The sequence below is a fragment of the Cucumis sativus genome, chromosome 5, assembly GCF_000004075.3.
Source record: "Cucumis sativus cultivar 9930 chromosome 5, Cucumber_9930_V3, whole genome shotgun sequence".
Lineage (NCBI taxonomy): Eukaryota > Viridiplantae > Streptophyta > Magnoliopsida > Cucurbitales > Cucurbitaceae > Cucumis > Cucumis sativus.
Genome location: NC_026659.2, coordinates 28,248,501 through 28,262,152, shown reverse-complemented (window position 1 = coordinate 28,262,152; position 13,652 = coordinate 28,248,501). Strand labels below are relative to the sequence as shown.

The 13,652-nt window shown below is 28.4% G+C and overlaps 2 protein-coding genes across 2 annotated transcripts; both read right to left on the bottom strand.

The window, feature by feature from the left end:
- Positions 1–1,579: 1,579 nt before the first annotated feature.
- LOC101207173 (GABA transporter 1) lies at positions 1,580–5,248 on the bottom strand. The gene is made up of 7 exons (XM_004142462.3): positions 5,013–5,248; positions 3,668–3,898; positions 3,363–3,460; positions 3,067–3,253; positions 2,835–2,965; positions 2,522–2,749; positions 1,580–2,077 (listed from the first exon to the last, which is right to left on the bottom strand). The coding sequence occupies exons 1-7, from the start codon at positions 5,131–5,133 to the stop codon at positions 1,697–1,699; spliced, it is 1,377 nt and encodes a 458-aa protein (XP_004142510.1). The 5' UTR covers positions 5,134–5,248; the 3' UTR covers positions 1,580–1,696.
- Positions 5,249–8,020: 2,772 nt separating this feature from the next.
- On the bottom strand, positions 8,021–12,823 carry LOC101214320 (GABA transporter 1). Its single transcript, XM_004142408.3, has 7 exons — positions 12,636–12,823; positions 11,748–11,978; positions 10,614–10,711; positions 9,668–9,854; positions 9,457–9,587; positions 8,698–8,925; positions 8,021–8,569 (listed from the first exon to the last, which is right to left on the bottom strand). The coding sequence occupies exons 1-7, from the start codon at positions 12,754–12,756 to the stop codon at positions 8,189–8,191; spliced, it is 1,377 nt and encodes a 458-aa protein (XP_004142456.1). The 5' UTR covers positions 12,757–12,823; the 3' UTR covers positions 8,021–8,188.
- Between the last annotated feature and the right edge of the window lie 829 nt (positions 12,824–13,652).

Genomic DNA, 13,652 nt, shown 5'->3' with positions numbered 1-13,652 from the left:
TTAAAAAATTTACAAATATAGTAAAATATGTCAAAGTCTATCACTAATAGATTTTGTTATATTTACAATTTTTTAAAAATGTTGTTATATACTTAATTATCATTTATAAAAGAATAATTTTAAAAAATAACAAAATTTACAAAATATTTACAACCTATAACAAATTCTATTACGGATAGTTATTGATATGTTATAGTGATAGAATATTATTATTGATATGATCCAAAATTTTACTATAGCTTGTAAACATTTTAATTTATTTCACTACATTTAAAAATGTCTTTTTATAAAACTACCCCAATTATAATTATTCTTAATTTAAATGAAATCTATAAAATAAAAGTAAAATAAAAGAGAAATGGTGTAGAAATGTTATAATTATAAAATTAGAGTAAAATAAAATAGAAATGGTGGAGAAATGTTATATTTTAATAGGAACCTTCGATTAGATGACAAAAAAAAAAAAAAGCTGATAACACTTCTCTTTTTTTTTCTATTACAAATTTGACAAATATAATTAGTATTTGATCGTAGTAATTTACTTTTAAATTTGTTATTTTTATAATTTAAAAAATATAGATGAGATGAACTCCGTTATTATTATTATTAATATATATATATATATATTTGTTTATTTATTATAAACTTTCCTATTTTAAAACATGGATTGTTTAATTATTTATATTTTAGAATAAGTGAGAGAGACTTTAGGAAGATTCCTTGAAATATACGTACAAAATGAAATAAGAGCCACGTGAGTGAATAAAGAAAATTAAATGGAAAAATAAAATAAGTAAGAAGAGAAGCACCCCACGACTGATTTAAAGAAAATACAAAAAAGTGGTCGTAATTGTGTAGATTGTGGAAAAGCTTTTGCGGTGGAGCTGCAAAGTTGATAAGGAATTGAAATCAGTTTTGGATTTATTCTCAATAAATTGAACTTTCAATATCCAATTAAATAAAAAAAATTGTACAATTATTCGAACCATCGATTTTATACTCGACGTATTTTGTTATTAATTAGGGATTTTTTTAATAAGAATAGATTTTACAAAATATTTACGACTTATACAAATTCTATCACTAATAGTCATTGATATGCTATAATGATAGAAGACTATGAGTAATAGAATCCAAAATTTTGTTATAACTCGTAAATATTTTAATTCATTTTGCTATTTTTAAAAATGTTCCTATTAATTATGTAAATCTAAAATTAAACGAGACTCGAAAGAACAAAAGTGGTTTAATTTATTTGTTGTTATGATTTAAATTTTTTTCTTTGTTTAAAACTATACAAGAAAAGAGACCCTACATAAAATAACTTAAAACATTTCAAAAATAACGAAATATTGAAACTATTTACAAAATGTAGCAAAATCCATCTAACTCTTATTAATCCATTTAAGTTTTTTTTGCTATACTTTGTAAACATTTTATTTTTTGTTGTCCATAACATTTTCCCTAAAACGTTACAATAGCTACCTATATTTAAAATTTAAGAACTTATTGTTTTTTTTTTTTTTTTGAAAGTAAACACATGTTTCAAAGACGATAAAAGAAAATCGAACAATATATATAGTACTTAATTGAACTAGAAATTCAATTCTAATTAGGACAAGTCATGCAGAGAATTGTCGTTTCGTTGCATTAAAGGAACTAAAAATCAAACTTTTATGCATTAACAATGTTTGGCTCAAACATTCGCGAACAAACGATACTCTTTGGCATCCAAAACGATTTGTCGAATGGAAGCCACACCACCGATTAAAGCCAATACTGATGAAACTGCGACAATCAAAGTGTTTATCCAATAAATAAAACTATGCTTAGAAGGCTTGAAAGTAGCATTGTAGAAAATCATGGGCATAATGAAGTCCAAAGGAATGAAACCCAATGCTCCAATTAGTGCCATTAAATCCCCGAAGAAAGGCAACATGGCTCCAATTATAATTGCTATAACCACCGATAACGAACGTGATATCAACCTTGGCACAATGTTGCGCATTGAAAATTGATTTTTGTTTGGGTCAGCAAATATCTTCTCAAAAACTTCATTTGTGGGTTGTAAATAAGTCTACACAAATCAACAATCAAATATCATTAATAATATACGATAGCTATTAACAATCGTACGAGATAAATATGAAATGGATGGAATCACCTCCCTAAATACAAAAGATTAAAAGAATATCTGACTCATATGTGAAGTTGCGAACTATACTCCTTATTTTGGTTCAAGAAATCTTGAAGTCTCCACAACTAAAAAAACATATATTTTATGTTTGTATTAACTTAGCTAAGGGGTAGTTTAATGCATTGAAGGTTTGATCTCTCGACCCTACAATTATCGTACTTAAAAAACCTTCTATTGGTATGATTCCATGATTATTTTCCCTCAAACACCCCCTAAATGAGTATTAGATAAGTTAATGGACTGAACCAACTCATAGTTTAGACAAAAAAAAATGCATGAAACAAATAAAAGAGAAGAGTATGTGAGTGTTATAGGATATCTTACGCCAGCAACAGCAGAAACTTGCAAGAAGCAAAAGGTATTAGTGAGGATGAGAAGCCAAGAGGGCAAACTATTATGTTCCATGAAATTAGAAAGAACCGTTCCCATAGCCTTATTTCCAAAAGTCCAATACCCAGAAATTCCTACACTCAAAAACGTCACTGCAATCACTGTATAACAAAGACATAGCCCTTTAAACATCTTCCCTCTCACTGGAGCCACTAGAGTTGCCTGCATAAAATTCACAATCAATTTCAATTTGGTAAAGCTGATGAACAAGTTAAACAACATATAATTGCTCTACAATAATCTATACCTGTATTTCGGGAAGCATTCCACAAGCGTAGGTAGTTGCAATTACCGAAATACCATTGAAAGCATTAAATAACTGACTGATTGATGATCCTTGAAGAGAGTAGTCTCTTGGAGGTGCATGTTTGGAATAACCTGTCCATTACGAAAATGTTTATACGTAATATACCACAAATATAAAAGAAAAGAAATTAGTGTGAAAGTATACATGTATAACCTTGTTCCTTTTACCCTACCTAGTATTAAAGAAGCAGCAGTTGCAAGAGCACTATAGCCAAGGGATAGAGTGAGAGAGATGAGGTTTATATGTCTTAGAGAATGGAAAGATGGAATTTGTGCTAAAATCAACATTAGTGTTCCAAATATAATTATGAATTGGTATAGTTGCATTTCCCCTTCTGGATTGCATAGCACATAAATATACTGTCAAAAACACAAACTTGATTTAGTTTCATTCACACTTGAACACAAACATCATATATTAAAAAAAATCATTTTCAAATTTTGTAATATAAAATGGAAGAAGTGAGACCTTGAGGTTTTGACCACCAATAAGAATGCCAGCAACAACCGAACCATAGCAAACTCCAAATTGGATGGGGCCAACATAGAAGATGGCCCATTTGGGTCCTGCCAGTACTCTCACAATAATAATTGAGTTCTCAAGTTCAATAATTGTGTTGATGACTTGGTGAGAGGTTAGCTACCAATCTTGACCATACTAATTATATTTTATTTGCTTAATCATCATCCTTCTAACTTCTTTTTAAAACAATTTTCTTTTACAAATTTACTCAGAAAAGTATTTTATCAATGAAAACGAAAGGACCAACGTACCGAGAATATATGTAGCCATATCTCGAAACCTAAGTAGACGAGAACCTTGCATAGCATGATGTTCTAAAACGAGAGATAAGAGAAGGTAGGCATAGAATGTGACCACACCACCCAAAAGAAGACATATAGATCCACCAACCCAACCAAGTAGCCTAAACGCAAATGGAAGGCTAAAAAGTGCTGGAGCAACTATTGATGTTGTCAAGTGATATCCACAATGCCACCATGACCCTATCATTTAACATCACCAATCACTTAAAAAATATTGAATCTTGGTTTATAACGATATTGTCCAGGTAATTAATATAACAATTTAGTTCTTAGAAGTAAAAAGACAATTCGAGTATCAACCATTTTTTACATACCATCAATTTGTTCAGTCATAATTTATCAAGTGACAAATTTTATTTTTTTAATGTTTGTTAACGTTAGTGATAAGAAATGATGCACAAATATAAATGGTGCATAAAACGATGCACCAAGATATAACTCGAGCTTCTTTATGTTTCAGAAAAAAATCTTAATACTTCACTTTTTTTATTTTTTAGTATAGTCTTCTCTTTAATCACCATCTTTTCATTGGGTGAAAGTTGTGCATAAAAAGTTAAACTCTGTCTTTTAAAAAGTGAAGAATTTACAAAAATAACAACATTTTTATAGAAAGTTCAAAAGGCTATGTTTTTATAAAACTTTTAAACTATAACTATATAAATAATTTTCTTTTAAAAAAATCCAAACATTTGTACCATATTTCTTAACTCAAACTTGAACACTGTGTTTCTAATTTTCTTTACCATATATATAATAACATATCACTTAATTTTAATTTTCTAACGTTTTTTTGACAAAATCTCGTAAGAATATGAATCTCTATGTCTTATTTTTCCTTTTTGAATGAGAACTTATATTATTTAACCTTACCATCAACTATTTAATCTGAGTCGATGGTATATAATTCGTTAAACTCAAATGAGTATTAGATAAAACAACGAAGACATTTTCAAATAAGTTCTAATTGTAAATAGATAACAAAAAAGAAAAATCATAAAGTCGGCCACAAATTTTTTTAGTCCAAAATTCCAACCAATTATCCTATCATCACAAAACAGGAAAATAAAAAAATCCCAAAACAGTGAGAGTGATTCTAAACTGTTTGTTATCTTCGAAATCATTTAGAAAAATATTTTTAATCCTTCAACGTTAAATTCAATAGAATGAAAAGTTTTGTTTCAAAATTGTCAAATTAAATATTGGATTTATTTCGAATACTTAAATGTAACTAAACCAACTAAGACAGATCAACTTTTCTTCGTTGCAGTAAAGAAGAAAGAAACAAAACACTAACCTCGGGATTTAAGCACAAAGAGAGCTCCAGCGTCGAGTTCCGCCGTGGACTGGACGAGAGCGCCACCTTTCTCTTTGTCTGCAGCCGCTTCAGCTCCGGAGATTGGAGCCAAAATTCCCATAGTGTTTTCTTTTTGCTGATCTCTTTGTGTGTGTTTTAGTTTAGTGTTTATAGGAAGTGTGTGGATGTGTAATAATGATGAGGGTATTGAGGCTATTCCTACTTCCAACAAAACAGTCCCACAACTCATCATCCTCTTAATTAATAATGGCACTATGTTGAAAAGTATGCCAAAAATATGGGGGAAATTTTTGTTTTTACTTTTTTTTTTTTTTTTTTTTTGCTTCTAATGATTTAATTTGTACCATTCTACTTTCACACGTCGGCTATTATTTATTTCTGTTTCAAATAATAAAAGAAACAAAACAGTATATCCTCTAAAGTGCTTCTTCTTTTTCTTTTTTTTTTGACAAGAAATGAAGTTGCAATTGGGTATATAGGTGTTGAATGAGACATAGAATTGTATTTTTTTAGTCACATAGCTCATACAGTCTTTGAGCTATATGGGTTTAACAATGTTACTTGGTCCAAGTTTGATAACAATTTGTTATTCATTTACGTACATAATTAGCCACAATTACATAATATAAGAGCTAGATCAATAGAAAGCTATATAAAATGTGGTTCAATAGTACTTTGTTAAAAGAGATAAACAAAAGTATAATTAGAGCTTATAGTTAAAGTGAACAGAGTTATGTTATATATATATATCAAATTATTTTTAATCGATGAGAATAGGAAACTTTCGTCTATCTCTACGTTAGTAGGGTATTGTTCACTAGAGGTATAACATCTCATGACTTTGCTTTCGATTTTATTCAAAATATCGTTAATTTTATACTAATGAAGATAAATTGTCTTCGAATATATACTGTACTAACCATCCTTACTTATTTTATATATTAAAATTTTATTTTTGTTCTTCTAGATATTGGAATAAAATTTAAATGAACTAAAAAGGTTGAGAGGTAATTGAAATTAAAAATATAAATAAAAAGTTTCTAATATCCTTTAAGACTACGAACTGGTTGACAATTTGACGTGGAGTGAGAATAACAAAACAATGCATTAATTAAACTTATAGTGAGCATTAAATGTGATAAGTTGCTAGAAATTAGAATGTCGGACAATAAATATCAAATAAAATCACTACGAAGTATTACTCAATTAGTATAAATTTATATATCAATAATCTTAAACATTTAAATATTCAATCCTCCATATGTATATTGTCAGACTATATATAAAGTCAGTATCTCTTACATTTTGTATTTTATAAATAGTCAAGATAAGGTACAGCTTAATGTGCACGTATTCTCCACTTCTATACCACACAAAAAGAAAAATAATTATAAACGTAAAAATGACATGTGACAATATTTTATTAAACCATCAAAGTTTTTCTTTTTCATCAACATAAGCTAATAAAAGTAAAAATAACTTAATTATTAGTTTAAATTAGATTTTAGAAAAATGCTACTTATATTTGTGAAATTAAAATTTCAATACTCAATTATTGACACATTGACATTGACATTGATAAAATGGGGTGGAAAATTGACATGATATTTTAATAGTTGGATGTTACATAAATGCATTTTTTAAAATAATCATTTTGAGTGAGACTTTTGGGAGATTCCTTCAAAGATACGTAGAAAAGAAAATTCAAAACCACAACTAAAAATTTCCATATTAATTCTACGTAAATGTGAAAAGAAATATCAATAAAATAAATTTAAAAAACTTATAAAACAAACAAAATTAAAAGTTAAATTAAATTAAATCAACTAATAAACATTATTAACATGTATATAGTTTATTAATATGTGGATGAAAATTTAATTAAGTTGGGTTTGAGAAAAGGAGAATGAGAAATGAAGTAAATAAAAAAAGAGGCGCATGACTGATTTAGAGAAAAACAAAAAGGTGGTTCGTAATTGTCAACACTATGGAAATGGCCTTGCGGTGGGCTGCAAACTTTTCAATTACTCTCATTCAACTTTCAATGCTCAATTAATTGGGATTTGGAAAGTCCAACGAAAAGACCGCTGCTTTTATTTATCTATTTTTATTATTTTAACTCTCTCTTTCAAAATATATCTATATATAATTTGACGGATGTGTTTGGTATAACGTTTTGGAAGTTTGATTTTTAAATAAGTTATTTAGGAAAAAATAAGTAGTTTTTGTAGTTTAAAATGATCTTTTTATATATAAACAAACTAACTTGTTTGATAGAGATTAATGTCTGTTTGGATTGAATTAAAAAAATAAAATTTCAATAAACTCATTTTTGTTTAAATTTTTTTCTTAAAATTGATTAAAATACATTTAGATCTGTTGAAAATGTAATTCAAACTTACTATAAAATAAATTAAAAAAGGTCTTTCAAAAAAAAGATGAAAACGATTGAAAAGGTGGAGTTTACCCACTAATATAAAATAATTAAAAAAAGAAAACCCACATTAGTAGGGAAAGGAAAGGAAAGATTCTAAATAATTTCAAAAGAAAAATTATGAGAATTTAGACATTACATTTTAGGGTTTTTGTTTAATAAATGAATTTAAGAAATTTTTAGTGTTCAAATCTCGATAACATCTGATAAAGGCTATTATTTACTTAAATTTTGAAAACTATATTAAAAGGATCATTTTTTAATTTTTGAGTAGATTTGAGTAGATAAAGTTTATTATATGAAATTAAGATAAAATTTATGGTTATTTTTTAAAAATAAATACAAAACAACTATCGTACGAGACCTTGGTTAAGTACAAAATTTAAAAATTTATAGATTCATGTTATACAATTTTTAAAAGAAAAACATAGGATCATATTTCAATTGAGAGGTCAAACGCCGAATAAAATTCACCACTCTCTCACGTTGTTGAACTTAAAAAACGTAATCTATATAATATAGAAAAATTAAAAACTTATTTGAAGTTCAAAGATGGAGTAAACACAAGTTTCAAAGTTAAACAATGGAACAAAACAGTTATCTATAGCTGTTACTTATTAATTGAACTAAAATCCAATCTTTATAACAACACACACTATAGCTTCACACTGTATTAAAAGTACTTTTACACAGTAACACTTCCGTTAGCATCATTTGGCTTTTACACATTGGCAAACAAACGATATTCTTTGGCATCCAAAACGATTTGCCGAATGGAAGCAACACCACCAATTATAGCCAATACTGATGAAATTGCGACAATCAAAGTGTTTATCCAATAAATAAAGCTACGCTTAGAAGGCTTGAAAGTGGCATTGTAGAAAACCATTGGCATAATGAAGTCCAAAGGAATGAAACCCAATGCTCCAATTAGTGCCATTAAATCCCCAAAGAAAGGCAACATGGCTCCAACTATAGTTGCTATCACCACCGATAACGAACGTGATATTAACCTTGGCACAATGTTTCGCATCGAAAATTGGTCTTTGTTTGGGTCCGCGAATGTCTTTTCAAATGCTTCGTTCGTGGGTTGTAAATAAGTCTATGCAAATAAACAATCAAATTAAAGTTAAGATACATATTATAGATACTCTATTAAATCATGCCATATTGAAATTCAAATAGGAAAAGAATGGAAAAAAGATAAATGAAAAAGATATAGGGTCTTACGCCAGCAACGGCCGAGACTTGAGTGAGGCAAAATGCATTGGTGATGATGATAAGCCAAGAAGGTAAAGAGTTTTGTGACATGAAATTAGTAAGAACTGTTCCCATTGCCTCATTTCCAAAAGTCCAATATGCAGAAATTCCTACGCTCAAAAAGGTGGTTGCTATCACTGTATAACAAAGGCATAACCCTTTGAACATCTTTCCTTTTAGTGGAGCTACTAAAGTTGCCTGCATGTGTTCATCATTCAATTCAATTTTAGTTCAGAGGGAGGATAAAATTTAGCCTTCAATCAACTTAACCATTTATGCTCGGTTGGATAATCATTTAATTTTTAAAAATGAAACTTATAAACATTATCTATGCAATATGTGTTGATCAAGGCGTACAGCAAAAGCGGTAGAACTCTTGGCTAGGTGGTGTACTATGCGATACTACAATGAGAAGAAGTTAGCCTAGATAAGAGTTAAACATATAGATGACTATTTGAGGAAAGACTCAATAGTCCTTTGTTCGAAGAGATGATTGTTAAAAATATGATCAAAGTTCCATATCGACTAAATAAAGATATTATCATAGGTATACAAGTAAAGACTAGTATGAAATTTTAAAGTTCTAAACGTATATGTCAAAAGTCATTAGATACCCATTTCACTTATTATAACATACTTTCAAAAAATTTAACTTTCTACATTTTGTTAAGAGAGAAAGTCAAATTTGGACGTATTTTGTATAAATATATATTAAACCATAATTTATACCTGAATTTCGGGAAGCATTCCACATGCATAGGCAGTTGCAATTACTGAAATGCCATTGAAGGCATTAAATAACTGACTGACGGGCGACCCTTTAACAGAGTAGTCTCTTGGAGGGGCATTCTTGGAAAACCCTGTCATGGGAAGGCCTTATTGGTAATTTTACAAAAGAAAAATGAGTTTGAAAATATAGATACAAAGTTGTTTTTTTTACCTAGTTTTAAAGAAGCAGCAGTTACACAAGCACTATAAGCAAGGGATAGAGTGAGAGAGATGAGGTTTATATGTCTTAGAGAATGGAAAGATGGAATTTGTGCTAAAATCAACATCAGTGTTCCAAATATAATTATGAATTGGTAAAGTTGCATTCCCCCCTCTGGATTGCACAGCACATAAATATACTGCCAAAAACACAAAACACAAAGGTGAGGTTTAGTTTCATTCAAATTTGTAATAATGTTCTCATAAGTAATCATGTATATTTATAATGACGTTTCAAACACTAGAAAAGTCATGTCGAGCAAGTCAAACATGTTGTTCTAAATATCGTCTCATATGTTATACTTAAGCCACATTTAACAAATCGTAATGAAAATTTTATATTGTTAACTTATAACGATGAATTTGTTACTGTTACCTTTAGACATAATTTTTTCATATTTATAGTTATTCCCTATTATTGATACTATTACAATTACGGCTAGACTCCGATAATAATGAAAAAAAACTAACAATAAATATGATTGATTCATAGTTTTAATATTGCAACCGTAACAATATCTATAACGTTAAGAATAATGGTAATGATAATTGTGAGCAACTTCGATTCTTCAAACAAACAACTTCTTTCATTACAAAATTTAGGGTGAATTCTAGAACATATTTTTTAAAACATTAAACGTAATTAAACAAAAAATATTTTTTTAAATAATTCTCATTCACTCCTCCATTATCTACGTCGGGACAGATTTTCATTGACATTTCGACCTTGTTAGTTAAATAGACATCTCTATTTATAACAAACATTTACGAGTGGATAGACTTAGACGTAGCCTTGATCTATAATTAAATTTCACATGGAAGTCTCTATAGGTGGAATATATTTTGATTTGATAATTCTAAATTTGGCAATATGGAAAAATGAAGGAAAGAGGTGTGACCTTGAGGTTTTGACCACCGATAAGAATTCCAGCAACAACCGAACCGTAGCATACTCCAAATTGAATTGGGCCCACGTAGAAGATGGCCCATTTAGGTCCTGCCACTCTCACAACTCACAATTATAATTCATTGCTTTTCCTTTTCCTTTTGTATCCTATAAGTCAAATAGGCAGTCCTAATCCAACTATAGGATCTCTTATGCCTAATGAATCCCTATTTCATTCAATTCAGCCATATTCTCTTTTTTTTCTTTTCCTTTATGAAAATTTTTTAGACATAGAATATAATAGATTTTTCTATATTTTTTTTGTTAAATATACAAAATATATAGAATCGAATAAATTTTGCTATACTTTTTTAAATAGATTTTTTTTTGTTATATTTGAAAATTTTCAATTTTTATTTAATTAATATTTATTTAGTGAACAGAGTTGAGAATTATATATTATTACGATTTCTTATGTATATTATCCTGCACTAATTAACGATTTTCTATGTATATTATTATGCACTAATTAAAATTAATTAGAGATGTAATTTTCTATTTTTTTTTTATAAAGGTAAATATTTTTTTTGATAAAAGTTCTTTTTATTTTTACAATTTTCTCTTTTGAAAACTATTGTTTTCAATTTTAAATTCCAGTAAAGTTTTGCAAATTTAAGAAAAAATGCAAAAAGGTTTTGTAAAATAACTTCATCTATATATATATATATATATTTTCAAAATATTTATTCTGGACCTTGGTTGTATTTTCATCTTTTGTAATTTTATAATGTTTATTTTGACCCTATTAGACAATTTTGTTCACAATTTTCAAAACTTAACATAAAGTTTTTATTTTTTTTTTGGGTTATATTTTTAGAAAGTACAAAATTGAAAGTTTGGAAATGTATTTGACCTGAAAATCTAGACTTAGGCTAACCTAAAAAAGATTTTTAAAAAATACCATAGTCGTAATTTAACATTTTTTCGTTGAAAAAAATATTCTTTTTCTATCCAAATCTCCCAAGTACTAATTTGAACCTTCAACTTCCCGTACATATCAATATTTAACACTAAGCTATCACTCTTTGATAATTTTTTTAATTATTTTTTATTGCACAAAATTAATAAAAAGAAAAAGATAACGTACCAAGAATATTTGTAGCCATATCTCGAAACCTAAGTAAACGAGAACCACGTAGAGCATGGTGCTCTAAAACAAGAGATAAGAGATGGTAGGCATAGAAAGTGACAACACCACAGAAAAGAAGACATATAATTCCACCAACCCAACCAAGGAGTCTGAACGCAAAAGGAAGACTTAACAGTGATGGAGCAACTATTGACGTTGTCAAGTGATATCCACAATGCCACCATGACCCTATCATCAATTTCATTCAACTATCAATTAATAACTACTCATACAAAAGTTTGAATTCTCCAATTCTATAGAAAAAGGGAAATCAAATATATAATATTAACAAGTTGTTTGTTTTGTAAGTTGTTGAGTTTTTTTAGTAAAATGTTAGAAATGGAGTTTTTCTTCTCCTAGGACGGTAAAAGATAAGCAAATACCTCTAATTTAAGTCGTCTCAGTTAGAAACATTTTAAGTTTTAGATAATTATTAGTGCGATCATAAAGTTTACTACAAGAAAGTGCTATTATAATTGCAGTCATGAGAGAATTATTACGTGTGATAGTAAAGTTTCACGTAGTGGATTTTTCTAGTTCAGGGATTTTTCTCCAGTTTGAAAATTTTATAAAGTTAATTATTGTGCTTTTAATTTTTTTTTTTTCATTTTCACTTTTATTTTTCTAACGAGAGGTTCTTCCGACCATAATTGACATAATCTTTCATCTTAAAGATTGATAGTTTAATTCTCCATTTCTACAAGTTACACCATTCACTTTTTCATACTAGCTACCAACGTTTATTGTGTGTCATGCCAACGCCTAACATGATTTGAAAATAACATGGGGACGATTTACGTATACTTACAAAAACGGAAGAAGTAGGAAGCTAAGGCCAACACTAACCTCGAGATTTAAGAACAAATAGAGCTCCAGCATCCAGCTGATCTACTGTCAACTGGACGTGAGCATTGCCATTCTCTTTGGCCATTGTATCCCCAGAGATAATCGCTGCTTTCGTTTCCATTTCTCACTGATATCTTTCTACTTAATTTTCTGATCTTAAGGAGAATGAAGATATATGCATGAGAACAGCAAAGAGATAAAGCTTATATAATTAATTAGTACAAAATTATAAAGATAAGAGTAGTTAACATCACTTTCATACTTTCTTTATATTCATTTTCAAAAGGTTTATTTGATTCTGTTCTACCCAAATTTATGGGTATTTGATACCCTTTTCCAAAAGTAAAGCTTCCTAAATCTCCCTAATCTATATATATATACATTTTTCTCACTCTCCTCTCTTTCTCTTTTTACAGCATCTTGTTTCTTTATACACACACTTGATCATCTTTAACTGTTGTTATGTCTACAATGAAACATATTATATAAAACCTAATTAATCATGATAATATTTTCAAAGAAACATATTGTTTTTAGATATGTATAAAACTCATAGATATGTAACTTTAAATACTAAGAAAAACTATGTTCATCCAGCTTAAATACGGTGAGATAACATGACAACCCCAACTAACTAAATAGGGTCACTCTTCAACTTCTAAACAATGACATGATGTGCAAAAGTAGGCATATAACTCTTTGGGAAAGTTGTAAACTTTTTTGTAGTACTCTTTATTATTTTTTTAATTTTAAAATATACTTTATTATAAACGTATAGGAGTTATTTGAATATGCTTCAGATAAGAACAAAAATAGGTTAAATTATTATAAAATGATCAATGCCTCAATTTCAACCACCCTGTTTGATTATTTGGCTATATAATTAAAAGCAAACACAAGTTCAAAGTAGTATAAATATTCATATCATTGTAAAAATATACGTAAAGGGTTTGTTATCTCTTAATTTAGCTATCAAATAACTCTGTAGTGTTAAAGAAAGAGGTTATATTGTTCTAG